At 45.5% G+C, this 27,601-nt stretch overlaps 1 protein-coding gene across 1 annotated transcript in view; it reads right to left on the bottom strand.

Moving 5' to 3' along the window:
- Nucleotides 1-748: 748 nt before the first annotated feature.
- Nucleotides 749-27,601, bottom strand: part of SDC1 (syndecan 1) — a 27,620-nt gene continuing 767 nt past the window's right edge. The window contains exons 2-5 of the mRNA XM_026044927.1: nt 5,486-5,567; nt 3,954-4,438; nt 3,600-3,729; nt 749-3,036 (exon numbers count right to left, since the gene is read on the bottom strand). Coding sequence (XP_025900712.1) covers nt 2,870-3,036; nt 3,600-3,729; nt 3,954-4,438; nt 5,486-5,567 — 864 coding nt within the window. The 3' untranslated portion in view covers nt 749-2,869. The remainder of the gene's footprint in view (nt 3,037-3,599; nt 3,730-3,953; nt 4,439-5,485; nt 5,568-27,601) is intronic.

Genomic DNA, 27,601 nt, shown 5'->3' with positions numbered 1-27,601 from the left:
GAATAGGTAGAAAACTGAGGCAGTTAAAAAAAAACCAGCTATCTTTTACAGCTGAAGGCCTTGTAAGTGAAAATAAATATGTGGGCTGAAAAAAAAAGCCTGAAAACAAAAAGCAACCAACCAAAAAAAAAACCCTGTCCTGATAGGCAGGAGATTTGGCCTTCCCTCTCCCTGAGAAACATAACTCTCAATGTCTGCTTTGCTTCCTCTCATCCCATACACATAGCACTTAAGAGTAATTGATGCAGCAGATTATTTAGGACAGGCCTTGCTCTTCCCCTCTACTGAGGTACAATATCCAATGAGTATTTTCTTTCAGGAGGTACATTGCCATCAAAGACATCGATGCTGCCCACCCTGCAGCCCTTCCTGCTCCCAGTTTCCTTGCAGCAGAAGCCAGGTGTGTGAGTTTGAGGGAACCCTGCCAAGGATGTACAGCCTCTTCTGTCCTTTGGAGGACGGTTACAACCAGCACGAGGCACCACAGAGTGCTGCTGAAGGCCTTTAGGCCAGGCCTCCACCTCAGCCAGCTCCTGCCCACACAGCTGCAGTGTCCTCTGCCACCCCAATGCATGGGCCAGGGGAGCAACGAAGCAGATGATGCTCAAACCTTTCCCCCTTCTTACACTTCGCAGCAAACTCTAGATTGTATACATTGCATCTGAAACCCTCGAAGACTTGGCAGGTTTAATACCACTTCACACTTTATGAAGCATTATACAGGGCAGGAATTCACAAATCACACGCATTCACGCCAAAATGCCATTTATTGCAGTATACCTTTACAGGGCATACAGAAACCAAATGTTGCATTTTCTGTTAGACTTTTATTTCATTTGTACCACTTAAATAACACAGAATGTCATGTTTGTTTCACAAACGGTCAGTTCAGACTACCAAAATATACAGTTTTTTTTTTTCTTTCCCCCTAGCAAGGTTGTGAGGTACAACTGAATTTTACCACTTTATCTTCCTGTGCTTTACAAGAATCTTTTCATAGATAGACCTATCAAATAACATTTCTACATTCCTATACAAAGCAAAGAATTACAGCTGAAATTAAAACCATCTGGTTGGTGCATTAACCTATAAAAATTCGGTCAGTTAAAAAAAAAAAAAGCCATAAGGACTTTGCAGTTTTACTTAAAAATAGCCAGCTACATGTATGCACAAGTTTTCCTTGAGCATAAAGAAGAGTTTTGAATCAAAAAAAAAGTGATTTTTTTCTTGGGTTGGTAGAGAAGGCACCAATTATAGCTGCGTAGCAGCTTAAGAGAATTTTATACTTCATTTAACTTACCCAGATATTTAAGTTCTCCTGCTAATGTGCAACATTTGTACCAAATGTTGTAATACTCTCCAATCATTCCCTGTGGCTAAAGGGTACAAATCATCTCATCAGTTGTAAACACCCCTCCAGCCCCGCAAGCCCTCAGCTCCAAGCGATGAAGAACTGACCTTGCAAGAAGCTCACCGAGGGCAGAGCAGAGGGCCTGTGCAGAACATCACACTTTTCTTCTAAGCAATTTTGAGATATTCYGGAGAACCTCAGACCCTCAGGGAGGCTTTAGTGTCTTGCATCCGACACCACGTTGACCACGAACAGCTCCAGGCACCTGGGCCTTCCTCTGGGGGGCTTCTCTGGGAGGACTTCTCAGCCCTGTCAAGTCTGAGATCCCTTGGGCTGCTTCTCTCCAAAGTGCASAACAGAAAGGGGGGCACTCTGGAGACACCGAAGTCAGCACGCCAACTTAAATATTTAAGGCCAGCTACACCCAACCTTCATCAAACTTGTCTTAGCTGCTACGCCTCCCTACTCCTTAGCTGCAAAGTCAGGATATGCTGTTTTCTACCTTTTACCCATGTGTGTAAGGTACTGTGTAGTATGGATGGCAGATGATGTTGTGAGGCAACCACTGTAAACAGTGCACAGTGAGGTAGGTGCTAGAACAAGCCATCAGTTACCTGGGGACTACACAGTAGCACAGGATAGTAGGATCTGTAGTGCAACAGCCAAGCTCAGATTTGCCATCTAAGAAGAGGGAAGATTTGGGAGGGGACTGTTTAGAAAAAAAAATCCATTTCTTATTTAAGCCTAGAACGAAAAAGAGGGGAGAAGGATAGTCCAATGCTATTGGTAAAATGCATTTCTCCATTTATTTTTTGGGGTCTTGCAARTACTAATACAAAACAAAAGATGAAATCAGCTGTTTAGGAATTAGTTCTGAGTATGGGATAATATGATGTGATCTTTTCAAAATATAAGTTATTTTAAACCACRCGACAGTCATTTGCTTTCCCTGCCCCTCACGCTTCCTTTCACTGGAAATTATTTTGGTTTGATGTTTGTAACCATTAAGTGCTCCAAATATGGCAGCTAGAAAGAACTAGAGAACTGCAGTTTACCAAACTTCTGCCTAGAGCAGAGATTTGTTACACTTGAAACACAACTACGAGTTAAATAGGAAGGATCCCTGCTATATGGAATTTGAGCACTGTTAATGATTTATTCTTGCCAGCCCTTTCCCTAAATATCAAGGGGCTTGTACATACAGTGCTGCCTTATCTTCTTCCCACCGCCTGCCCCACCAGTCTTTAGAGAAACCAACGCAAGTTGAGGAGTTTGAAGTCCCACTTCTGTTTAAAAACAAACAAAATCAACAAACAAAAAGTTGTGCAAGAAAGCAGGGAATGTTCAGTGTATCCCAATCTACTTTGTAGTTAAAAAAAATTTCCAATGGCAAGGTGGTAAGGGCAATACCCAACGATCATATGGCTTAAGTTTAATGCAAAGCGCACAGGGAGGTCCATGTGCAGGGAGAGAAGAGTCCAAGAAAGATGGAATTAAAAGTGTCCTGAAGATCAGTGTTTATGCATAGAATTCTTCTTGTTTGTGTGGTTTTTGGTATCCTCCATTAGACTGTTTTGGTTCATCCAGTGAATAGCTTCCTTCGTCTTTCTTCTTCATTCTGTACAGCATAAATACAACTAGAAACACTGCGAACACCAGGCCTACTACTCCTCCAGCAATAACACCTAGAAAGAGGAAAAAGCCACAATTTACTTTAGATACCATGACAGATAATACTAGCGTGATTCTATGCTTCCATGTTATTCCTGACAGCATGGTCCATGACTTCAGGACTTTCAGAAATGAATTTGTCCTTCCTCTCCATGCACCAAGATGGTCATCCTCCCACTAYGACGAGCTTACTGCTCTACATGAGGCAAACCTACAGAAACAGCTGTGCCACACGACCGTGCTGCCAAGCACGATGGGCAGAGCAAGGCTGTGTTGTTCAGCCCTACTGTTCTTTGACTCAGGCTGCTTCAGAACAGTTTCACAGTAATTTGAGGGAAGAGTAAAAGAAGTTTAAATGTAAAATTCTGGATAGCCTAGAGGTGGCCACTTTGCTATTAGCACATTAGTATTGTTTCAGCCACACAGAATTATGAATCACCACCGTCATTTCAGAGGTCTAATATAAAAGTCTTGCCTTCCTGCTTAGAGACCTACTCGCAGGTTACAGCTTCTGGTGCCTGGAAAGACTCCTACAAGAGCCTGACTTTATTTATCAGAAATTTAGAATATCAGGTACCTCCAAGAACTTCTTTTCTGTCCATTATTCCTGAGGCTCCTGCTGCTTTGGCATTCCTCCCAGAGTCAGGCAGCACTTCAGAGTTCTGGGTGGGGACCAAATCTTCTTCTTTAATCAAGATGAAATCTCCCTGTTGGGACACACACAGCAGGTTATTCGTGTTTCTCATGTCTGTTCCTGGAGACTTTCCACAGCTTTGCTTTGCGTTTTTTTTTCAGCTAAAACCCTCCACCAATGTAACATATTAAGCCCCTCGTTGTTCTGGCAAATTACCACCCCTTCCTCCAGGCCCAACTTAGTACCCATTATTACAGCCATCTCCTTGAAAAGGCTGTCAAGGTTCTTAGTCCTCACCGGATCTCCAGAGCCATCTTCAGAAGCCTCCTCATGTACATCCTCAGGAGCCACTGTTGTGTGGGCACCAGTAAAGTCTCCCTCAGGATGGACAGGCAAGTGGGGCTCAAGCACATCTTTGGTGTCCAGCACATCAGAGCCAGGGGTACTTGGTTCCAGGCCATGGACCGTGCTTGAGACTTCTGAAGGAGTTACATGAACCACCAAAGGAAAGTGAGTGGTGAGACTTCTCATGGTTGTCATAACAGTGTCATTTATTGGTTTCTCAGGAGGTGAGTCCAGGTTGGGTATTTCATCTTTCACAGCTACAACTGGCTCCTCTGTCACCACGCTACTAGTGGCAGATGGAGGTAGGACTTCCTTTTCAGTTCGGCTCTCAACCCCAGGAAACAGCTGCTCATTGAAATCCATTGGTACTGCCAGTAATGAGGAATTAGTTGGTTCCGCTGGGATAGTCCAAGTGGGAGACTGGTCTGTCAGGGGACCTGGAAAACCAAAATATTATACTTGACCAATTTACAGAGATAACAATAGTATCTTCAAGACATCTGTCTAAGCGAGGAAGCCTAACTTGCAAGAGCCAGTTTTAGGAATAATAGTTCACTTTGTAATCCTTTTCAGTGGAGCAAGGAATGGGCAGAGCAATGCACTATTTAGCAGTACTTTATAGTCATCAGGTTTCCCCCAGGGCACAAACAGTAGTTTGTCTGTAGACCAGCCAACAAGGACAACTGCTGTTAGGTACTCTAGTACATTCTAGTCAGAATGGTTATTTGAGTCTCACCCCACAGGTCTTTTTATACAATTTAGAGCAGCCGCCCATGTTCTCAGCACCTTTAGCCACTGGTGCATTTGGAATTGATTTCATGGTCTTGTTCCTGGGGAGTTTCATCTACAATACAAATCCATGGCTGGAGGCAAGCAGAAGGATACCATGTTTTAATTTTCAATAGCTTGCTCTATCCTCAGCAACATCGCCTGAACTGCAGAGTTTTACGTTCAGCATTGCATGCCAAGTGTCTCTCTCATGCAGTTTAGTAATCATTCTGACAGATATTTTCTCCACCCTAAAAAAATTTTATTCTGCTTTTGAAAAATTATGGCCCTTGGGAACTTGCACATCTGATGACAGATAAAGCTTGCACTGGATGTATGTTGGCAGCTAGTGGTTTTACACACCCTCAAATGGTATCTCTTACCAATTCGTAAGTCAGGGAAAAGGCCCTCATGTTTTCTCAGTCCCRTGACTGCAGAATAACTATAGTTTCATAACATTTTCCAAGTGATTTTCCATAGCAGTAGTAATATGCAGTAGAAACTGTTTCTGCTCCCTTTCAAATCCTCTACAAGTCATTTTCTGCTGATTGTTAGTAGCCAAAGCAGTACAAGAGTAGATCAGCCCACCCATCTGTTCCCCGTTCTCATGTTTATGAAAGGCGATTGTTTTTCTTTAAGCCAAAACGGCCATCAAGATCCAGGGTGCCACATTCTAGAAAAATCAGACTCTAATAGGACAAGCGCTAACAGCTCACCTGCACCCGAGCCTGAGAAAGCATCATCGTCGTCACCAGAAGAATCAAGATCTTCAGGAGGAAGGTTCAGATTTGTAGTTTGCTTTAAAGAGGGGAGAAAAACAGACATGTTAATGATGAGATCACATAAAGCAATCATGTTGCTGGTCCTCTAAGTGCTCCTGAACATTACACCGACTTTCTCTGTTGAGACGGCATTTTTTGATCTTTGCTCACTCCATCTTCCTCTTCTCAAAACAGTAGTTCTGATTGGTATAATTAGCACTGGGAGGGTCAGTTTTACAGTCCACCTAAGCTGCTTCTAGGCTGTCTTGGGGAAGGAATAAAGCAGAGAGCTGCATGTTGGTAAGAGCCCATTGTGGCACTGTGTAAGGACTGGGCCGTCTGGCTCATGCCCCAGCTGCTCACACCTGCAGCACCTATCAACACCTTCATCTGTGAATTACCTCATTACTTACAGGCGAGAAAGGATGGGGAGACAAAATGTTTTTGGCTTCTCTGCCTTTTCTGCAGTGTTCACATAGCTGAAACTATCAACAATATATAAGTGGAAGTAGAATCAAGATTCCCTTTTCTAAGTGTGCACTTYCAGATTAAGTCCTAAAACTGAAGCCAGCGCTTCCTGCAGAGTTAATACTCCCCTGAGCTTTCTCCATTTAGGCTTAAGGCAGCACAAGAACAGAAGCTTAGTTGTTGACATAAGAAGCTGATTCCCTGTTCTACAACACAGTCTGTCCTCACACACTGCTCAGAGTTGTTCAGGATATCCAGAGAGGTAAATACCAAATAAAGCAGAGGAGTCAGCCACTTCATACAGTGACTGTTCACACTGGGATAACACTCTTGTTTCCTGACTACCGTCAGCTTTGTTTCTGCAAGACTGTCGTTATCTAATCAGTAGTTCTCCATTCTCAGATTTCAAAGCACAACCCTGCACTTGTTTCTTCTGAATTTCATCCTTCCAGATCCGACACAGATAAATTTCCAGATTTTTGACTTCCACCCCATCCTCAAACTCTCTTCCTTTCCAGCACTGTCCAATCTGCAAATTTAGTAGATAAACTGTCACCCCACCTGGGTCAGGTTCTAATCCTGGATTTATCAGGATTATGAAATTTCACTTTACCACATAAGAACATASATTCTTACCAGTTGGCACACACACCCGCAGTAATTCCCTAGCTTGCACTAACATTGAGTCACTTAAAAATGAACAGAAGACTCACTTTCATCCTAGGAAGAAGCTAACCAGCATTGGTATGATCTGTCAAACAGAGCCACTGAGCTCTCTTATTGCCAACTTRTTATCAACTTATTGTCCTAGTTTTTTTATTATCAGCAGTGTATTTATTAACCTTATATCCTTTACATTCCTTAAGTTATCAGTTTTTTCCCTTAATACCTTATCCATCCCCCACATTTCTGGAGAAAAATTAGTCTCCAAGATGATTTACATGCCCATTACATGTTTACGGGACATAATCTGTTTGAAAACACATTCTAGCTTCCATCAGCTTATTCAGGTCTAAAATCTCAACCCTTCAATGGAATCATTGCAGTTAGACGATTAAGTAGTAGGTAAATATTTCAGCATTTGTCCTTCATTCTGCTTTCCTTATTTACTGCGATTGTGTAGAGGGCAGGGAGGGGAGAAGGGATGGATGGACAGACTGACACGCTTGCTTAGGTTTCTGCAAGCGTATTTCTAGAGTAATTTCTTTTTGCCCTTGAACCTTTTGTTTAGCGGTGTGTCATGAGGCAATCTGGATTTGCCCCTGCTTGTTTGCACTGTGCTTTTGCACTCATCCATGGAAACTAGGTCAGACAAGTACTTCCTGTATGTTTTCCTTCTTGTGTCTAAGGTCAGTGAAGAGCTTGTGACTCATACAAGCTGATCTCACTACATTTTCCATATTCTTTCTTTACTGAGAGTTTGCACTCCTAACTTAGTCTTTAATAGACTGTCAGGCTTCCAAAACTCTTCTCCCATAAGCTTCTCATGCAGTAACTTCGTAACTGAAGTGAGACCTCAAAACCAACACCATTTTCTTCTCTTTTCTTTTGCTTTTTTTTTCCCTTCTTGTTTCATAAGCAGTTGGAGTATGAAGCGGGGATGCAATTTCTTCCCAGTCGTAGGGTACTATCTGTAAGCACACAACAATCTCTCCACTTCTTACTAAAGAAAGGCACTGCTAGCAGAGTCTAAGAACTACTACCACACTCCTTTATTTAGGATCTTTCAGTAACAGGAGAAGAGATTAATTTACCTCCAAATCTCAATAATCAGAGGTAGCCCACATAGGAGCTTATACAAGAGAACTTGAGCAGATTTGGTGAACTGCAGACCATAGCTCTTGAAAGGACTGTAGACTGTCAGGAGATYAGACATCAGTTCTTGATGTTGACTAGCAAGCCAGCAGCTATTCCCCTTTCAGTATTAATGGCTGAGGCTTGTTCGGTCGTGTCACATTTCTTCCTCATTATCTAGTGTGTTCAGCAAGCTTATCCACCACACTGCATTCCCCTTCACTCCCGAGTTTGGAGCCTCTTCCCAGGCTGCTGCATGTTATGCTTCTCTACAGCTTTGTCATGTGCAATCCTAGCTGGAATCCTCTGTGTTAGTAGGGATAGTGTCACCGTGTGGAGGTGCTCCACAGGGAGGCAAGCTAAGCATAGCACAGCCTAAATAAGCAACTACCTGCTCCACTCACAAATAATGTTGTCTGCTGCCTCTGTCCCTTGAGGATAAGAACYGTACTACTCTGTCCAAGAGGACAGCAGAAAATATGTTTCAGCATTGAAGTCTGCTTTCCATTGCATTGTATAAGAACTTAGCATAAYTTTCATTAAAGGTGGACATTTACTAGCTTTCCTAAAGAGTTTGTGCCTAGATGATCCTTTGGGAATTGCCTAATCTCCCTCTGGCTTCACTTAGAAGATCTCACAAAGAGGGACTTCCTTAACTTCAAACACTTGGCAGATACTACAGGACTGCGCACATGTGCTTTATTAATCAGAAGGTCCAGAGAGCTTTAAAACATCACCTAATTTCATGATACAGAAGCACTAAGGAAACACTTGCCTAATTTATTCAACTGTACAGTTCACAGAATGGTTGTGGCTGAAAGGGTCCTCTAAAGATCATTTAATCCAAGCCCCTGCTCAAGCAGGGACACCTACAGCACGTTGTCCAGATGGCTTTTGAGTATCTCCAAGGAAGGAGACTTCACAGCCTCTCTGGGTAACCTGCTCCAGTGCTCAGTAACTCTCACAGTAGAGAGGTTTTTCCTCATGTTCAGTCGGAATTTCCTGTGCTTGTGGTCACAGCCTCTTCTGCTATCCCTGGGCACCACCGAGAATAGTCTGGCTCTGTCCTCTCTGCACGCTCCCTTGAAATACTTCTACACATAAATAAGATCCTTCCTCAGTCTTCTCTAGGCTGAACAGTCCCAGCTCACTTAACCTTTTCTCACATGCAAGATGTCCCAATCCCATCATCATCTTAGCAGCCTTCCCCTGGATTCTCTCCCACAGCTTCACGTCTGTGGGAAGCCCAGAGCTGGACACAGTATCCAGATGCAGCCTCACCTGGGYTGAGTGAGGGAGTTRTTACCTCCTCAACCTGCTGGCAATATTCATGCAACCAAGAACACCACTTGCCACAAGGGCACATTGCTGGCTCAGGGACAAYTTGTCCGCCAGGATGCCCAGGCTGCCTTCTCTGTAGAGCTGCTTTCTAGCAGGCCAACCCCAAGCCTGTACTCGTGCATGGGGTTATTCCTCTATAGAYATTTGCCTTTGTTGAATTTCACAAGGTTCCGGAATCTCCTCCCATCTCTCTAGCCTGCCCAGGTCCCTTTGAAGGACAGCAAAGCCCTCCAGTGCACCAGCCACCACTCCCAGTTTTTTTACTTGCTGAGGGTGCAATCTTGTCTCTTCATTCAGGCCACTTATACACAGGTTGAATAATACTGGACCCAGTACCAGTATTAACTCCTGCCAGACACTACCAGCCTCAAAGATGACTGACAATGGCCCAGCAGTGATACCCAACAGCTCCCTCGGGACCCATGGGTGCATCCAGTCAGGGCCCATAGACTTGCGGTTTTTAGGTTTTCCTAAATGATCTCTCACCAGATCCCACCTTTGCCACAGGAAAGTCTCCCTTTCTCCAGACTGAAGCAAAGAAAGCATTTGTTAACTCTGCCTCCTCTGTATCATGCATCCATCATGAGGGCCCTGCACCATTCCCTAGCAGGCCCACATTTTCCCTAGTCTTCCTTTTGTTACTGATGTATTTGAGGAAGCCCTTCTTGCTCTCCTTGACAACCCTTGCCAGACACGATTCCAAATGGGCCCTGACTTTGCCAGTCACACCCCTGCAGACTCTGTCACGCGCCCTGACTCTTTCTCTTCTGTGCACTTCCTTCATCTTTGAGTTTTAGCTGGAGGCCCTTGTTCATCCACGTAGTTACATAAAGATTAATTTTTTTTTGCCCCACAGAAAACAACTTCTGTATAAGGATGTGGGATGAAAGGCTTTCCTTATGATATGAAGTTTAAGTAGTGAGGAATGACTGTATTTCTATAGTGATCTGCTGCTGAAGGATTTCGGTTAATAAGGTTAACACAAGGCATTGACTCAGGAGGGCATCAGAAGTGTTTGGACCAAGAGGGACCATACTGTTCAGACAACAAMCACCCACCTATGATCTGGGCTTTTCTATGACCTTTTATTGCAGCCATGTTTCACCAATGAGAAGGTTCTGATTAGTCAAGAGGATTAGGGGCAACTGAACACAGACTGAATCACTAGTACTGCTATCATACATAAAAGCTGAAAATAAATTCTAGCTTAAACTATGATTGTTCTACAGACAATTCTGCAATACTTTTGCTATACTATTCTCACGCCGTTAGATATAATCAGCTGCTATGGACAAGCCTTTAGAAATCACCTCCATCACCACAGAGTTTATTTTCCAGTCTACTGGGAATATTTGTGGATAAACTGCACTATAATGCCAGAGGATGAGCACTTTGAAGTTCAGGTATGGATGCTCTGAAGGATTATCTTTGTCAGAAACCTAATGGCATCTCATATATTCTAGTCAAAAAGCTTTCATTTTTGATACTGGATCCTTGCCATGCTGATTCTTTACAATTTAACAGGCTCACATCTTTTCAGCTATGTGTTAAAGCCATAGCTCACACAGCTGATAAAAAGACATACTTGCCTGGCTCAGGGAAACCTCTATGACTTGGTGTCACTTTGCACAGTAACATTTTTAACAGCATGTTCCATATACTTTGACCAGTCCCTATTAACCAGTGGAGATCCCTTCCCCCAAGTGYCAAAGCAGCCTGTTCAGGGGAAACCCTCTGATCTTGCTGAGCACTGGATTGTTACAGAACAATACATATTCACTTCTGCTAGGATAACCAGAAAGCTGTTTAGTGGGATCTTCAGTTTAAATCAAGAGCGGGCCAGGTTTTTAAAACTCCTTGGTGATATTATTGGTTCAAGAAGTTGGATTTTTTTTTTTWAAAAAGGCAGCATTTCTAACCATTCTTTACTTGTCCTCTTGGTCCTAGTCTTGATATATGAGCTCTTCTGTACTTATTTGATTGAGCTGCCAAGGAGCTCAAGCCTGCTGGAGCACACAGCTGAAGTACTGTCTTGTGATGAAGGGGAGATTTATTAGCTGATCCCACCCCACCCAAACTGGTGGGGTGGGATCTTAAACTGGGAACCACATTTCTTTAATTTGTAGTCATGGTATATGTAAAAGGAAGCAGCTTATTTTAAACTGCTCTTTGAGGTAAGCAAAACCGCTGGCTTTGCCACAAGCTGCTACAAGTCCTAAATTAGATTAAGGATGATTTGTATCCCACTCTTACTAATCCTTGTTAGTGATCAGCCTATTACAGCAGTGTCAAAAACGCTTGAAATCCTCCATTATCCGAATAATGCTGTTAAATTTGCACATTTATTTCTTCAAGTAGTAAATCCTTCTTATTCAGCTGAATAAGAATGAGCTGCAAAGAACATTCCTGCCCGTGACACCTCCCTGGGCTTCCTGAAAGATTCTTCCAAGATTATGGGTCGTGAGAGCAGTGACTACGTTGTTTAACAAGACAGATAAGAAAGATGCAAGCACTCACTGTCTATTTTAGAGTGTCTGGAATGACTTGCACAGGGATTTGAAGAGTCATAAAATCCAAACAAATGCTTGTTGTTCACCTTTTTCTGTATATTGAGGAGCAGAGCTAGTCACTAACAAAATTACCATCTGAAGCAGAGMGGCATGAGTCTGTAACCTCAAAACATTGGCATTAGTGTGTGGGAAGAAAAAGTTGCCTCCTGAGACAAATGTTAGCTTAGTTAAACCTTGATATTCTGCAGTTAATACCCCAGGCATGGATTAACTCCAGTGCCAGCTGTCCATGGTCTCCAGGCAGCTTAGGTGGTTAAAGAAGGGTAGAGAGAAAAAAAAACAAAACAGCAAAAACACGGAACACCCAAAAAGATTAATGAAGTAGATGTCTACCTAACCTACCTGCAGTTGGCTGCCAAAGCAGAAAACTAGCAGCACAGGCTAAAGAGCAGAAAGGTAACTGCAAAAACTGTGCTAACAACATCCCACAAACAGGGGTTAGGCTCAAGCAATACTTTTATCCCGTGCTACTCTTCCACTGAAGGCTGTTCAAAGCATCACAATTCTCTTTTTTCAGATGTTGAAGTGGAAAGGATATTGTTTTCCTCAGCAAGGAAAACACTATTAAAGCAGGACAAGGGAGACAGGCCAGTTAACCTGGCTGCTGTTTCATCATAGAATCATAGAATCCATAAGGTTGGAAGGGACCTTTAGAGATCATCTAGTCTAACACCCCTCCACACGCAGGGTCACCTAGAGTACGTGGCACAGGGCTGCGTCCAAGYGGGTTTTGAAGATCTCCAGAGAAGGAGACTCTACAACCTCTCTGGGCAGCCTGTTCCAGGGCTMTGTCACCCTCACTRTCAASAARTKTTTYCTTAAGTTCCTGTGGAACTTTTGGTGCCTCAGCTTGTGGCCGTTTCCYCTAGTCCTATCMCTGSCCACCACTGAAAAGAGGCCGCCCTCTCCTCCTCACTGCCTCCCTTGAGGTATTTATACACGCTGATCAGGTCSCCCCTCAGCCTCCTCTTCTCCAGGCTGAACAGRCCCAGCTCTYTCAGCCTTTGCTCATAGGGCAGATGTTCCAGGCCYCTGATCATCCTSGTAGCCCTGCGCTGGACTCTCTCCAGCAGCTCCACATCCCTCTTGTACTGGGGAGCCCAGAACTGGACACAATACTCCAGATGTGGCCTCACCAGGGCTAAGCAAGCCACAGAGGCACACTGCTGCCCCCTGGTCAACTTGGTAACCCCCATGACACCCAGGTCCCTCTCTGSAGAGCTGCTCTCTGGAAGGTCAGTCCCCAGGCCTGTATTTGTGTCTGGGGTAAGATAAGGGAATCTAGAAAGTTCAGGCTGAACTCGTTGAATTCAGTTCTTACAGGTTTCCTGTTTTTGGCTAAAGCCCCAAAAAGGGGCCATCTTTGAAGGAGAGAGGTCCTAGCTACAAGGGCAGCTGTTCTGGTTTGAAGCATGAGCCACCTGCCCATCACACAGTAGCTACCTCTGGGCTCTCTGCTTTCCAGGCAGTGAAATACCTACCCAACACCTACTCAAAACWGGACAAGTGCTTTTAGGATCTATTCTACTACGGGCAGAACAGATCAAACTGTAAACTCTACCCACCACCTGTTAGGATCAGCATATGCTGATCTTTTAAATAAAACGCAGTGGCCAAAGAAGAAGAACATCAGGTGGGTTTGCCTCTTCTCTGGCAATGGATGTCACAATGTGGGACTAAAGGCACTATCTGTATATCTGTTTGGTGCACACAACAGCTACAGTGCTAATAGTTTCTGAGTCTTACCTGATGTACCACACTCTTGCCCAATCAACATTACATAGTCTCCTTACTGTGACAGGGCAACTTTTTAATTAAGCAGGGCTGGAACACAGCAATCAGCATGCCAAGACCGAGAATGAACTGGCTTGTCACCGTCACACTGGGTTTCTCATTCTGCAATGGGGCCTTTAAACTGTTGTTCACCCTGCCTCCTCCCACAGGAGCGTGTCCCTTCAGGCTTTATGGACCATCCCCTGCACAGCTCTTTGTGCAGTCTCATGGTGAACCAGATCAGGGAACTGGTCTGGTTGAAAAAAATAAAAAACAAGAAGAAAAAAAGACTAAAACCCCAAACCCACCCCATCATGCAAAGAATTTTCCAGCAGGACCAGTTCTCCAGCACCACTTGGCGCATTAAGGCATAAGTGTTTACCTTGGCAGAGGGCAGAGCACGGCAGCCAGGGCTGCTGAAGCACTTCATGCCGAACTGCAGGCCCGCTGCTCAGGACGCTGACACGCCGCCGCCTCCCCAGCAGCACAGGGGCAGCAGATCTCCCCGCCAAGGCCCTGCATTATGGAAATGGCACCAGCACCCTGGGGCTGCAGGCAGCTCGCAAATCAGAGGCTGACTCRGAGAGCTGCGCACGTTTACATGAAAGGAGCAAGGAGAGGGCTTTCAGGGAGAGTTCTCTTCGGCAAGGAACGTGTTGGTGATGGATGAGGTTTGTTTCCAAGGCAGGCAACAGCACTTTAAGTCCACCCTGGCTTCCTGGACACAGCTGCACAGTCACAGTAGCAAAGGCTGGATGGAAGGTTTTTGCAGAAAGACAGTAGTATCTCTTGTGTTTTGGGCTACCTGAACTTYCCCATCATCAGTGGTCTGATGACACTGTAGTTTTGTACTGAACAGGGAACTTGCTGCAATCATTGCACTTTCCCTCCTTTCAGCATAGGGGGCTAAGCAGTGCTGGGACAGCMGGAGTCCAGCAGGGCCATCCACAGCCAGGGAAGCTTGCAGCCTCGGCACACAGCATCCATGACCTGCATCCCCCTGGTGCTGAGCTACCTCCCARTTCTGCTGGCAAACTCCAGCAAACGCCTCATCAGTCCTTCGGCAGTGTAAAGAAGGAGGGAGAGAATCTGTGCTCTGCTATCTCATCAGGAGGCTCTATCAGACAAGCAGTTAACAGGTAGTTACTACGCACTGCTTTCCACCATGCCAGCCTGCTATTTCTAGTCAAGCCATAGCTCAAGCTAATGGTTGAATCTCGGTGACAGGCCAACCCATCCACAAACACAGCACCACACAAGTGCTTAATTTAACTCTGTATCAATGACAGGCCTGGGTTGCTGCAGGATGGGCAGGAGTGGGGTGCCTTTTGTTTCCCAGGTTGGAGGCAGCCGCTGTTTTGAAGATGCACCCTAATGAGAAACTCTTTTCCCTGCAGCTAGTCTCATGAGAAGCAGTCAGTTCGGTTTTGTGCTAGAGCAGCCTTTGTTTAAAGAGCTTTCACTGCCGCTCTTTAGCATACTTGTTAGTTCAGTCATTCATTTGTTCAGATAGCACAAGAAAGCCACAGTCAATGGATAATCTTAAAGAGTTGTGCAAAGTAGGCGTAGCTCAGCGAGACCACACAGCTAAGTGGCTCATTCTGAGGAATTAGTTTTAATGGATTTCAGCTAGCTTTAGAGTCAAGCAGTGAGCCAAGTATGCCAAGACTGGACAAAACTAACTTCTCTTAAAACCTACTGACTCCAAGTCACCAGCATTTCTTCTTTTCTAGTGTAGCAAAGCAAGCAGAGAGGTTCTGAAATCTGGCGCCAAAAGCCAGTTTATCTACTTGTTTAAACAAAAAAGCACAAACAGAAAATTGCTTGGCTTCATCCAAAGGTAGTGGCAGGCTGCCATTTCTGGGATCTCTGGCAAAGTAAGGTTAGAAGAGGGGTGTATGCTGCAGAGACGGTCTTTGCTGGATGGGTTTGCATTTCATAAAAGAGTTCAGTAGCCCAGAGACCAATTCCCAWGCATACAACTACGACATAGATAACTTGACCCTCTTGATGCAAAGGGAAGTACTTACAAATGTCAAGAGCTTAGTTTAAGGTCCCTGACCTACTTCCTCCTTATGCATGAGCACTGCCACATGCTCTCTGGCGAAGACGTGTTCTGATACGGCCAGGTCACAGCTACATACAGTGACTGCAGAGTACACGCAGGCCCTGCCATGGGGTTCAAGCAGGTGAGGTTGAGCAACTCACCTCAGACAAATGGTCAGCAGCTGCAGGCACTTAAATGAAGACTGAACTTTGTAGCATTGCTCTCCAGCAGTTATATACACAGTGACCTTAGGGCTTCAACWGTAGCCTCTGTCCTTAGCCACTTGATCCCATTCCCACATTGATCTCTGTTGCCATGAGCAAACAGTCTGACTTGCATCTGCTTGCAAAATCCTTCCCTTGCCCCATCTCCATCCATCCACTCACTCTGTTTTACAGAATCAGTGCTGAGGCTGTCACTAGAGTGAAGCTTGCTGCAGACTCCAAGACTTCTTGGCAAGTGCAAAAACGTACTGCAGGGTGTTACCCTTAAACTGCCTAAATGTGTGTGCTAGCACATAAAGGTTGCAGAAGCTGGTCCCCACAATGCTAAGAAGCAACCCTGCTCCTAGTGGGGCAGATCGCTTGGTGTGTCAGCTCTTCCTTCAAACTCAGACTCCAGCTGTATTCACAAGTCCCGGGACATGTAAAACAGCTAGTATCTCCATTTCTCCCGCTTGGCTCTGTCTGATCCCAGAAGGCCTCTAGCTCAGACTGGATAATTCACAGCTGTAGGTTCTGTGCCAACATCTCAAGAGGCTCAGCACTTCCCTGCTTCTCCTGCTGCCACAGAGAGAAGAATGCAAGCCACCAACACCGTGAACACAAGAGAGGCAACTCAAGCACTCTGATTTTGCAAGAGCATGACCAACAGGTTGTGTTTTTCAGCATCGCAGTTTTCCTTTTCAGCAGTTCAGGGAGTCCCTGGTCAGAAATCCAAAATGTGTCTGTAGAAAAGTGTGGCATATTTTGTGGAATCAAAGCGTTCAAGATTATGCTACTGGCATGCTCATAATCACCCTGCACTTTTCTAGACTACAACAACCTACATATCCTTCCAGTGCTGGCTCTCAGCAGCACCAGGAAAACATCTGCTTGCCTCTGGTCCTAGGGAAGCCTGTCTCCTGTAGGCATGTGCCACCCTGAAATCAGCTGCTGGAACGACTACCCATTTAAAGCAAGCTCCATGGTAGCCTTCATCTGATGGCTAAACTACTAGGAGCAATGCCACAGCTAGCAGCTGTGCTCCAAGCTCATCGGATTTGCCCCCAGAAGTCAATTCTGATCCAGGAGCCACACTACACAGCATTCAGGTAGGGAACAGAGTCGATCTGCTTCACCTGAAGAAGGGAAGCCAAAAATGCAGCCAGGACTTCCTGCCTCCAAGAGCTGTTATCGGGCAAGAGCAAGTGTAATAGCTGTTGGTATCTAGACACATAGCTGGGAGAAGACGCAGGATTCTCATCCTAATCTTGGGAGTTTCTCCCCTCCTCTCCTGACCTCCAGCAATTACTTCATGCAAGACACCCTATACAGCAGGGAACAAGCTGTAAGATGTTATTGAGTGCCACAAAAAAAAAAAATCCCTCTACTAGTCACACACCTAGTGCATTTCTGATTTGAGTAAACTGCTTGCAGTCTCAGSCTAGTTCAGCAAAATCCAAATTTCAGATGAATCCCCCCAGTACCTCAGGCTAAGGGTTTACTGGCAGTAATTTTTCTCCCTAGCACTTAATACAGTATTTCAGCAGAATGAGGACCTCTCGGCCCTGCAGTAAACAAAGGTTTCAGCCAAAGCAGGCTAGTTGGTAAACTTACTCAGCCTGTGTGAATCTGGAGATAGTTTTACAGCAAGAAAACAGCTGATTACTGATATGAAGTTAGAATGAAACTTCCCAGACTTAAGGTTTTCTGGGAGGGTATATCCTGTGCAAGACAAAGGTTACTTTATATTTGCTGACACTTCCGTGGTTGATACATCTGTCAGTTATAAAGCTGGCTGCTCTGAAACTCTGCCTTCTAGCTGATCAGCTTGCAGTTCATCTCATAGCATATATAGAGAGTTCTCATACCATGGCAATTGACTTCAGACTCAAAAATCCGGGGTTCAACCTTCTTTACCACTTTTGTAAACTCCACATTTGTCTCCAGAGGGAACACAGTGAAGTCTCCAATGCTTGTGAAACAACATTTTTCTAACAATCTGTAACTTCGATGCGTACGTCACAGGCATCTATGGCATTTAATGCTGTATTTGATTATAAACCCCATGTCCAGCTCCTTAGTTACAGCACCAGCAGCACCTCTTCTCAGATACCCCTCCATCAAAGAGCTGATTGATCAGTGCAGGGGAAGCATCCAGAAAGAGCTGCCTGGCTCCAGCAGGCATTATCCCAGTTTCCATCTCACATGTGCATGCCAGATGGCAGAGCAATTCACACTCCACTACCTGGATCCCTTGATGCTGCTGCTGTTTGCCAGTCTGCTACAAAAATAAAACCTGTGACTATTTGCGAGGGAGCCATAGAAGCAAGTTAGACTTGAGTAGCAAAATGAGCCAGCAGTTGTCATTCAGCAGCTCCCTTCTGATTTGGGCACGCTCRTTAGAGCTAAGCTCTAGCCAGTACTAAGAAGCTCTGTTCTTGCACAGCAGGATTCACACCAGACAGCCACAGGCCTGCTGGGGAAATACTTGCAAGCCCCAACCAGCAGCCAGTGCTGGCCACTATGCAGGCAGCTTTGGATTCTGTCATCAGTCCAACGGGGCAGTTTCTGCACCTTGGCAGGTCTTACACAGCACGGCTGGATGTACATGTCTATGCCTCACCATTTCCAGTTCACTTGAAAAAGCCTAATATGCATTACAGCCAGCATTGATAAGAAAGAGCTCAGCCTTTCTCTATGCCCCAAGGCATGCCAACTGTTCTGTTTAGTCACAGGATCTCAGAAGCATTGACTAAGTGTAGATTGTTTAATGCAAAAGTCATCCTTCCCCACAGATGCAGTCACACCGACATGACTAAGCCATGCACAATAGGACTGAAACATCTCCATTAGATGCATGAGCCACATCTCAGGGTGGGAAAAGTCTGTGCCATCCCAAGGCTCTTCCAGAAGATGCACTTTCAGCATCACTGTTTTTCCACATAGTCATAGCACCTCCTGAGTGCAGACAGCCATGTCAAAGAAAAGCAGTATGCAAGTGCTTCAGTTAYGGTTAGTCTCTTTGGGATTAACAGCCTGCCACCTGATCTTGGGGCACAGGCTGCACACTGCACTGAATTACTCCAATGCAGAACACAGACCACATGAACTCATGTTGAGAAACAGGCATGCACACAACCACAGGAACACACAGCAAGTGATCTGCCCATTTCAAAACTACTGACATCAAGTTCTCTGTGCTTCTCCTTGGGACACCAGTGTTCACTGAGTTCAGGTTTACAGGGAGTTGGTAATCCTGCATATAAGATTGAGAGTTCGCTTGTTTGCTTACTAGGTGTTGCTAAATTTAACTATAAATTGGACAGTAAAGCTGGTTGGTGTACTTCTAAACTGAGTCATGAGGGTGTTGAAGTATCATTCCAAAGCTGAAGCATTTAATGAAACCCTCCCCATCAGAAATAGTCTTTATAGCTCTGCTGCTGCAATTGTGTTCCAGTCACCTATAACTTTACTCTCAGATATGACCATTACACATTTCTTGACTAAATGCCTAGAGGATTAAACTAACTGACTGATCTAGATTCACTCAGTGGAACTGTTTAGCACTGTAGAACAGAGCCCTGTTCTGCCTTCATTTTGGGCTCTATGGCTTGTTCCCCTTTCTTGGTGCCCAACTTCAGAGCAGTCACTAAATCACTTGAGGCAACTAGAATTCAGGGGGAAGTTGTATCACATTTGTAAAGTCCAGATGCTTTCCTGCAGCCTCTTTTTGGCAACTGTGAGGCATAACAAGCTGTGATTTGGCCATCATTACATTTTACACATGAGTATCATGAGAAGAAAAACAGACCTCACTAAAGTCACCGTTGATGGAGCACCAGGTATTAAGACAATTGTACTTCAGTACTTAGAAGTACTTCAGTGCCAMGTTACTCCTACCATGTGTCTTTTAGACCAAAGGAGTTTCTGGTGGGAGTACCTTCAGAACACCTTAGGTGCTCCCTCAAAATATATAAAAAACCTGCACAGACATCACACTGAGTTAAAGATATTCCATACAGAARTAATTTTCGAGTCCATTCAGTGACTACGAACTCTAGTCAGCAAACAGACCTCTAGAGAAAGCAGAGTATAAAGCACTGAATAATCATCAACTTATGGGCTRGTACTAAAACTGTGCCAAGCACAGGCAGAATCACTGGCATTCACCAGCACCATAAGTACTAAACAGAATGCTTTGCAGTTCCAAGCTTGTAGGGTAACCCCAGAGGCCTCAGCTGATTTCAATGCAACTGTACTTGGTTGTCCTTCTGAAGCCTACAATAGGCCCAAATGTTCCATTTTCAGGGGGAGTCACTCTCCTACTTCAAGCCTTCACTTTCATTTACTGGATGATGCAGTCTTTACAGTTTCATAATATTCCGGGCCTGGTGCCAGAGACCCACTGGCTACATCCATACTAGTAAACTAAAAACAGTATCAGGGAACAGGACAGGGCACTGGAAAACGGTCATCCAAATGGCCAAACTGTCACAATGACCCCCAGCACAGTTCCAGGTCTTTCCAACCAGTAAGCCTGCAAATAATGCATGGAAAGATTCTCCAGCAGACAATCTGGATGCAGAAGCTGGCGAGGATGGGGAATGTCAGAAGACAGGAGGGCATTAAGGGATAAGACAATGAGATCTGTTGTATGGTTGTGACCCTGTGACATTTCATTTGGCCTCAGGACAGAACAGTCCCCAGCCTGTTGTACTTACTGGAATAGGTATAATAGCGAGTCCTTAGATCCTTTCATTCTCTTTGGCTGCCCACTGGGGAGCAGGGAGCAGACTGTGCATTTAGCAGCTTTTCAGTTACAATAGTAATATCAATTATTCAGGATCACATCTCCAAGCTTCTGCAGCAAGGAGCTCACATCCTGGTGTGACCACGGGCTGCAGAACGAGCCTCTTTTAACCGGTTCTTCCAACACTCTTCAGAGCAGAGGTGATGCTCCTGGAGGATTAAGCGAGCAGCTTTCCTGTTGCAGGCCATGAGTCAGTTGATGCAAGAGCACGATAGCAGAGCACTCCTTTGCCACTGCCCAGACATGCCAGAGTCAGCCTCTTTTGTTCCGTGCTTTGTTCACTGATGGGAAAGTAGTCACGATCTAGATGATTCCTCCATTAGGACAGAAAGGAGATTTAGAAGTCAAAGCTGTCTGGCTGCAGGCTGTTCGGCAAGTTTCGGTGCAAGCCACTTTTCTACTGCACGTAGGTGCCATTTACACCCTGTTGGAGCTGGTGAGGTGGACAAATCTCATTTGGCCATCAAATCTGCCAGCGCGAGTCTATCACAGTTTCAGAAGCACAAAGTGGGRAGGAAAAATGTCGTGTATATTATTAGTATTTGTGTCAGGCATGAATTCAGGCAAGCTTGGTGGTTCCTCTGGTTTGGGCTTTTACTTCTSTTACCTCCTCTCAGCTTTTTGAGGAGCACAGTTCCGGGCTCTGTCACTACATAAGCATTACCTGCTTGATCTAGCTGCTGAACAGGGCAATGGGTCTTCTCTGCCCCTGAGCCACTCTCAGCCCAGCCTGACACCCTGGCAGATGCCGAGGTCCTGCGGTTGTGCCCGTGCAGGAATGCATGGCACCAGCCTCCAAACCCACACCCAGACAGGGAGGTCTCTACACATTCATCCACTCCGCTGGTCCCAAAGAATACATTAAGCCACAAAGTATCTGCTTTGGGCCTATACTATCTTGATTTTAAAAGGTACACAAGTGAGACATTTCAGAGCCATATCTTGCTGGTTCTCAATGAATTACATGAATACCTGCCTGGATGCCACCCTGTGCCTCATGCTCTGGGTGTCCCTGCTGGAGCAGGGGTTTGGACTTGATGATCTCCAGAGGTTCCTTCCAACCTCAACCATTCTGTCAATCTGTAATTACAGATCTATTGCTGACTTTGGTTTTACCTTACAGGCAAAGGTTGCTGTCCACCGAGCAATTCTGAGACTACAAAAAGGCCACAATGAACTGGTCAACAAGACGCGYGTCCTGTTTCACCCCTACGTCACTTGCTGCAGAAGTTTTCAGTGCGGATAGGTTTGTGTTTCGGGATAGGAAAGAGGCAGGCAGCTTCCTCCTGCAGCAGTGTGGCTGCCAGCTCCAGTGCCCAGGGAGCACGCAAGGCTCCTCACCTAGACAGCCGCAGCAGGAGCACCGCCACACAGCCCCACAGCAGCTCCCATCTGGAAACTGTTACTCTAATCACTGCTCGATCCCCACATGGTAGACGGGCTCCGCTCTCCCCTGCCCACCGCTGGTCTCAATGTACAGCCTGCTTTTCCAGTAATCCCTGGCTGCACGGAGCCGGYGGGAGCTGCTGCCTGCCTCTGTGAGGATGTGTGCTGCCATGAACATTAGAAACTAATTAGAAGAGTTTTCCTGTGTTCAGTGCGGGACAGTCAGGGTCTGCAGTGCCGCCCTGAAAGCGTTTGGCATCCCCTCCTTAAAACTTGACTGGAGTTCAAGTTTCCTCCCATTTAAGGGGCCATAAGCTCCGTCACGTGGCAAAAGCAGACAAAAGAGCAACCGATTCCCGAGCTGCGACTTGTGTCCGCTTGTGTGACGGAGCCGGGGCACCCAGAAGCTGCTGCACGAGCCGGGCAGTTCTTTGCAGAACCATGTGCTTGGGCTGCCTACAACCAAAACCGAGACTATCAGCATGTGTTTCCATAACAGGCATACTGCATATTGCCATCACATCATAACAAACTAAGAAGGCACAAACACAAACTCTGTTCTTCATGTGTGCACACACAACTGTTTGCTTCAGTTGGTCCTAAAGTTACAGGATGGAGCAAGACAAGAGGACAAAGCCTCCATGAAAGACAACATTGGCTGAAGTATTTAAAGTTGGTTGGCAGGCAGTTAAAAAAAAAAAAAAAAGACATAATTAACCCTATTCCTTTTGTACAATTCAGTCTAGCCAGGAGTCAGTCTGTCAAAAGCAATCCTGAAGAGCTCCCAGTCACGAGGAAAAGCCTAAATACTCTGAAGCTGAGCGAGTGAACACTAATAGGAGCTACAGAGAAAATGGTACCACCAGACAGCACGACAACCAGATGTCTATATGAATTATCAAGAGCTTTTCAGCTCATCAATACCCCAAAAAAAGTTTCAAACCAGGAGCCTAACAGGGAAAGCCATGAGTTACAACATCTCCATGACTCGGTTGTAACTGCAGCTCCAGTGACTCAACAGGAAGTTCTGTTACCACCTCCATCCAAATCCCATTAACGCACTGATTCCCATCCAGCGAAGCTGGCCTCACTGGTGAGACAGGTCTCAGCAGCGAGATACAAACATTATAGGCAAGCATGGCAAGGAGCCGAAGCTAACAGATTCTGCTGGACCCATGCCGGTTCCACAAGACCCAGAACGTCAACTGAAGCCAAGGACTGCTTGAGAAACTGAGCGGTTGGGAAACCACTGCCTTAACAGATGTTGCTCCACAAGAGTCGCTTGTAGGAGGTCCAAATGTTATCTCACCTTTCTGCACCAAGAAGCTTCACCTCAACTTTTCCACTGGCATCTCCACAGTAGAAAGTGTACTACGACAGGTTTCCAGACAAACCAGGTAATGCTCGTTGCTGTGGCACACCAACAGCTTAGAAGAGCAGCAGTTAGAAGAGCAGCAGTTCAAATGAAGTATACGAGTCAACGCTAACTTAGGTGCCTGTTAACAAAACTRACACTTAGCATGAAAAGGAGATGAGCCTCCCTGACCTTTGCATTTAGGTCATCTTCTAAACTGAGGAGAGAAAGCAACCTATAAGAAACGTCACAACGTTCAACRTTGGTCAAAACAACTTCCACTTCTCAAGTCCACTGCCTGATTCAAAGTCTAGGGAGGAATAAGGATGTCTCACTTTTAATCTCCAAGTAAGCAATGTCTTTAAATACTGAAATACTCTGATCCTGTCTGCACAGGTCATGATTAAAATATATATATATATATATATATGTGTGTGTGTGTGTGTGTGTGTGTGTGTGTGTGTTTCTGCTCAGATTTCTCCATTTAGATTGCTGATACCCAACTATTCTCTCCGGTACAGCCTTTAGCGCAGCAAGGTTATGGTATTGTTTGGAAGCAGTGATCCAAATACACTAGGAGACTTCTAGATGAAAGTTGGCATTTCCCACTGCTTAGCTAGTGCTCTTGGCACAGAAAGAGGAACTGTTTAGTTTGTTCACTTCTGGAGAGAGTTACTAAAAAGTTCCACACAATAAAAAGGGCTATCATTTCAAGCTAAATTGCTCTCAGGCTAAAACCTTAAATGAACGTASAGACACTCCCCTTAAGAGTAAAAATAGATGTAGTCAGAGCCTGGACATATCAACTCGCCTTAAAGAAGACACACAGGAGCTGGTCAGATAATTGCTATCTTTAGCTTTCCTAATTATATCTCCATGATTATAATGAGAACTTGGGCACTGGCACACATGTAGACACCTACATTAGGTGTCTTAACATCGTTCTGAGAGTTGTAGTGCCAGCTGAAACACTTCGTGTCTCAGCAACCCCATCAGGCTCTAGGTGTCTTAAGAGTCCTGCATTAACAGCTCTGAGTTCATGAAGAGAAGACAGCATCTAGGATGAATATACTAAGAAGCAACAACGCTGAAGGACTGTCGTTTTATCATTGACAGCAGCTCCTCAGGAAAATGGTCCTGTGTTCTCTTTCCCAAGAAGCTCCATCTTCCATCCATTCCTGTAAAAGACACTACTAAAATCCCAAATACCTAGATGCCAGATGACACACACACACAAAAAACGGATCATCCCTCTCAGACATTAGGATGGTTCAGTTGGACACAGGAACCACATCAAACAAAGTCAGGCCAAAAGTGCTGTACAGGCCACCTGGAGACATCTACGCACTAGAAATGCAAAACATACTTAAAATGGACCAATTTTGCTGCTAAAACAGCAGCCTACCTTTCAGGTTAGTGCACTAGCTTAATTTTAGAAGGCTTACAGGTTTCTCACACTTGCTGCAACTTGTCTCAAGTTGTTAGAGAAGATTGTTTGGTTTCCAGAAGTTTCACAGTGCTGCTATTAGAGATGCTAGCTCTTCTAGCTCTTCCATAACTGAAAAAAAAAATGGAATAAAAGACTRCAAGCCTGCACCAAAGTCCTCTTATGTAAGCTACCATGTCAGTTATTTGTCTCTGCTCTAATCAGAGTTGACCAGACATGATGGACTCCCTATTTTACCGACAAGTAGCTATCAGCAAGTGAGCGTTCACATGGGCAAGTGCTGTTTATAGTGCTTGCTAAATAAAATAATGTGATGCTGACATGTACTATAAAAGAAAGTGGTTCTTCCTTATCCACTGCCTACATGTTTAATAAGCAAGCTGAACTACCTAATTTCTGCTAATTAGTTTACATTCAGATAGGCATGACATCACCTTTGCAGTAGGGCTCTGCCTGCCCTCCTGAGCTTGAGTTAGCCACCAGCACACTCTTCACCAGACAAAACAATCCAAATCCTGTTTTCCTCAAAATACAGGCTGGATGGTCCACTGCCCTCCTGCAATTGGCCTATGTATTTTGGTTCACTTAGCTTCACACCAGGCATATACTGCGCCTCAGTTTGCAGAATTTTTCATTTAACGGTATAACCATGATAAGCCATTAAGACATATCAGCCTTCTGACTTCAAGGCAGAAAACATGAGTGCCCAATAAAGCCAGTGCTACTTTTACATACAGGAGAGTAATCCTGCTGTTTTGATAAAGAACTTAAGAGCAGGGTACAGTCCATGCTGAGAAACAACCACCATATTATGGAGTTCAGTGACCGCAAGCTTCCTCCTGGGTTCCCAAGCTGGGCAGAGAGATGCTGCCACATTTGTCCCACTGCTACCATCAAACCTCAAGCGCCCCAGAATCAGGGCTCCAGACTGMAGCTGGAAAAGCAAACATCCCTTCTGCACACCTTTCAAGTCCCTACTCCTGTTCCCGTCATTTCAAGAAGGGCAATTACTTTCATACAAGATGTTTTAAGCAATAAAGTGATGTCTTGAACACATCGCTTTAATGATTCTTGCAGGTAAGACTAGTTGGAAAGAAAACTGACATTGCTTGGCCACTTTCTTGTTCCTGTTCTTTACTTCTATGACAACATAAATAGACAAATTAAGTTATGCATCAACTGCCATGGGTCAAGAGATGTTCAAGAGGCAATGACGCACTTGCCAATATTTAGACCATCAGGAACCAAGTACAGCCTGAGAGTCAAGTGATGGGCAAGGGGCAGTGATACACTTTCCATTAGTCAGACCACCAAGAGTCAAGTACAACCTCACCAATGCCCCTAGGTCTGGTCTTGCACACGCAGAGGACTGAAACACCGTTTTGCTTTCTGTGTCCAGAGCTCATTTCTTCTGCCACTTCATATAAATGCAGAATTACTCCAGTCTGGTAGGAAAAGGAGCTTAGTCTGTGTCATTGACATTTCAACATGGGAAAACAGGCCACGTGATCCATGGAAGGGAAGCAGCCTCAGCACTGAGTCACCACTGAGAGCCTCAAGGACTTCTGCTATTCCATGCGCTCTCCCAGGACTCCCCAGGATCTACATGTCATCCAGGTCTGCATGTCTCTTACACAGGAGAAAATTTCAGCTCAGCATTCACTTCATCTCTAGCAAGAAACATTTATCTCGGGGAGAGAATTTCATCCAAATGCACTACAGAGGGTGCAGTCGAACTGCACATTTTATTTTTCAGTGGAAAGCCTCGTATCTTCAGAATCACAAGTGATGAGCAGAACTCTTTTCCCATAAAGCAGGACTGCTTACACTCACATGCCTGTCATTTTTAGCCATCTCATGGGCTAACTACTCACTGTCACGTGAATATATATACCGAAGGGGATATCACCAGCTCTAGAGACAGAGTTCACATACTCAATGGTTCAGCAAAATTAGAGGTATTTTGAGCTTATGTCCTCCTGTATGCTTTGTTCTGTCACTCCTTACCCAGCAATTGCTACAATTTACCCCTCACAATTTTCAGATCCATCATTCCCTTTCAGAAAGAATAGATGCCTGTTTTGAATTTGATGCTGCTGCTGCCTAAGTGAAGCCTCATGTTGCACTCTAACTCCTCCAAAGGGCAGAAGTCTCCCCAAGCAGCGCACAGAAGCCYGGCACGCGCAGGGGAAGTGGGAAGCGCCCTCCGACAGGCCAGAYGGCACCGCAGGCTGGGCTTCGTGCTCCTAACAAGGCGAACGCAGGACTCTCGTCCTAACCCTGCGCAAAGGGACCCAAAGCGAGGCCAGGCCCTGAGCGCACAGCCCGAGCACCAAGCAAGCGCTTTCGCACGTGTGAAGCGCCCGGTCTCCGTGCAGAGGCGCTCGGCGGGCAGAGCAGACGGGGAGGGAGCGGCGGGAGCGGCATCCTCTGTTCATGGATGACATCTGGCGGCTGCTGCTGCTCGGAAGCAGAGCTCTCCGAAGCCCCAGCCCTACGGAGCCTCTCTGCAACTCCCCGGGAAAGCGGCTCCTCAAAGGCTCTTGAGAAGCCCCAAATGCCACCTTATTAGCCACGTTCAGAAGGTGCAGGCTRAACTAAAGAGAGCAGAGGAGGAAAGAGGGGAAAGCGAATCGAGCCAGGGCCCRGGCTGCCCAGCCGGGCAGGATGCTTCGGCTGTGGGCGTGTGGGGCTCCTTTTTACACGAGGCGCATGGAAAGCAGACACACCAGGGAAGCAAACGCAGTCATGAGCAGTGGCCACCCAGATCTTTTTATTTAGCGGGCAGAAGTCTAAAACATCCGGGCATACCCTGCACGGGCAGCGGCTCCCTGGGCACAATGGAGGCTGCGGACCGGCCCGCTTCCCGAGCTCCCTT

This window comes from Nothoprocta perdicaria, unplaced genomic scaffold (assembly GCF_003342845.1).
Source record: "Nothoprocta perdicaria isolate Ctin4 unplaced genomic scaffold, notPer1 scaffold_39, whole genome shotgun sequence".
In the NCBI taxonomy this organism is placed as follows: Eukaryota; Metazoa; Chordata; class Aves; order Tinamiformes; family Tinamidae; genus Nothoprocta; species Nothoprocta perdicaria.
The sequence above is the reverse complement of the archived record's forward strand: the minus strand, read 5'-3'. Positions and strand labels throughout refer to the sequence as shown.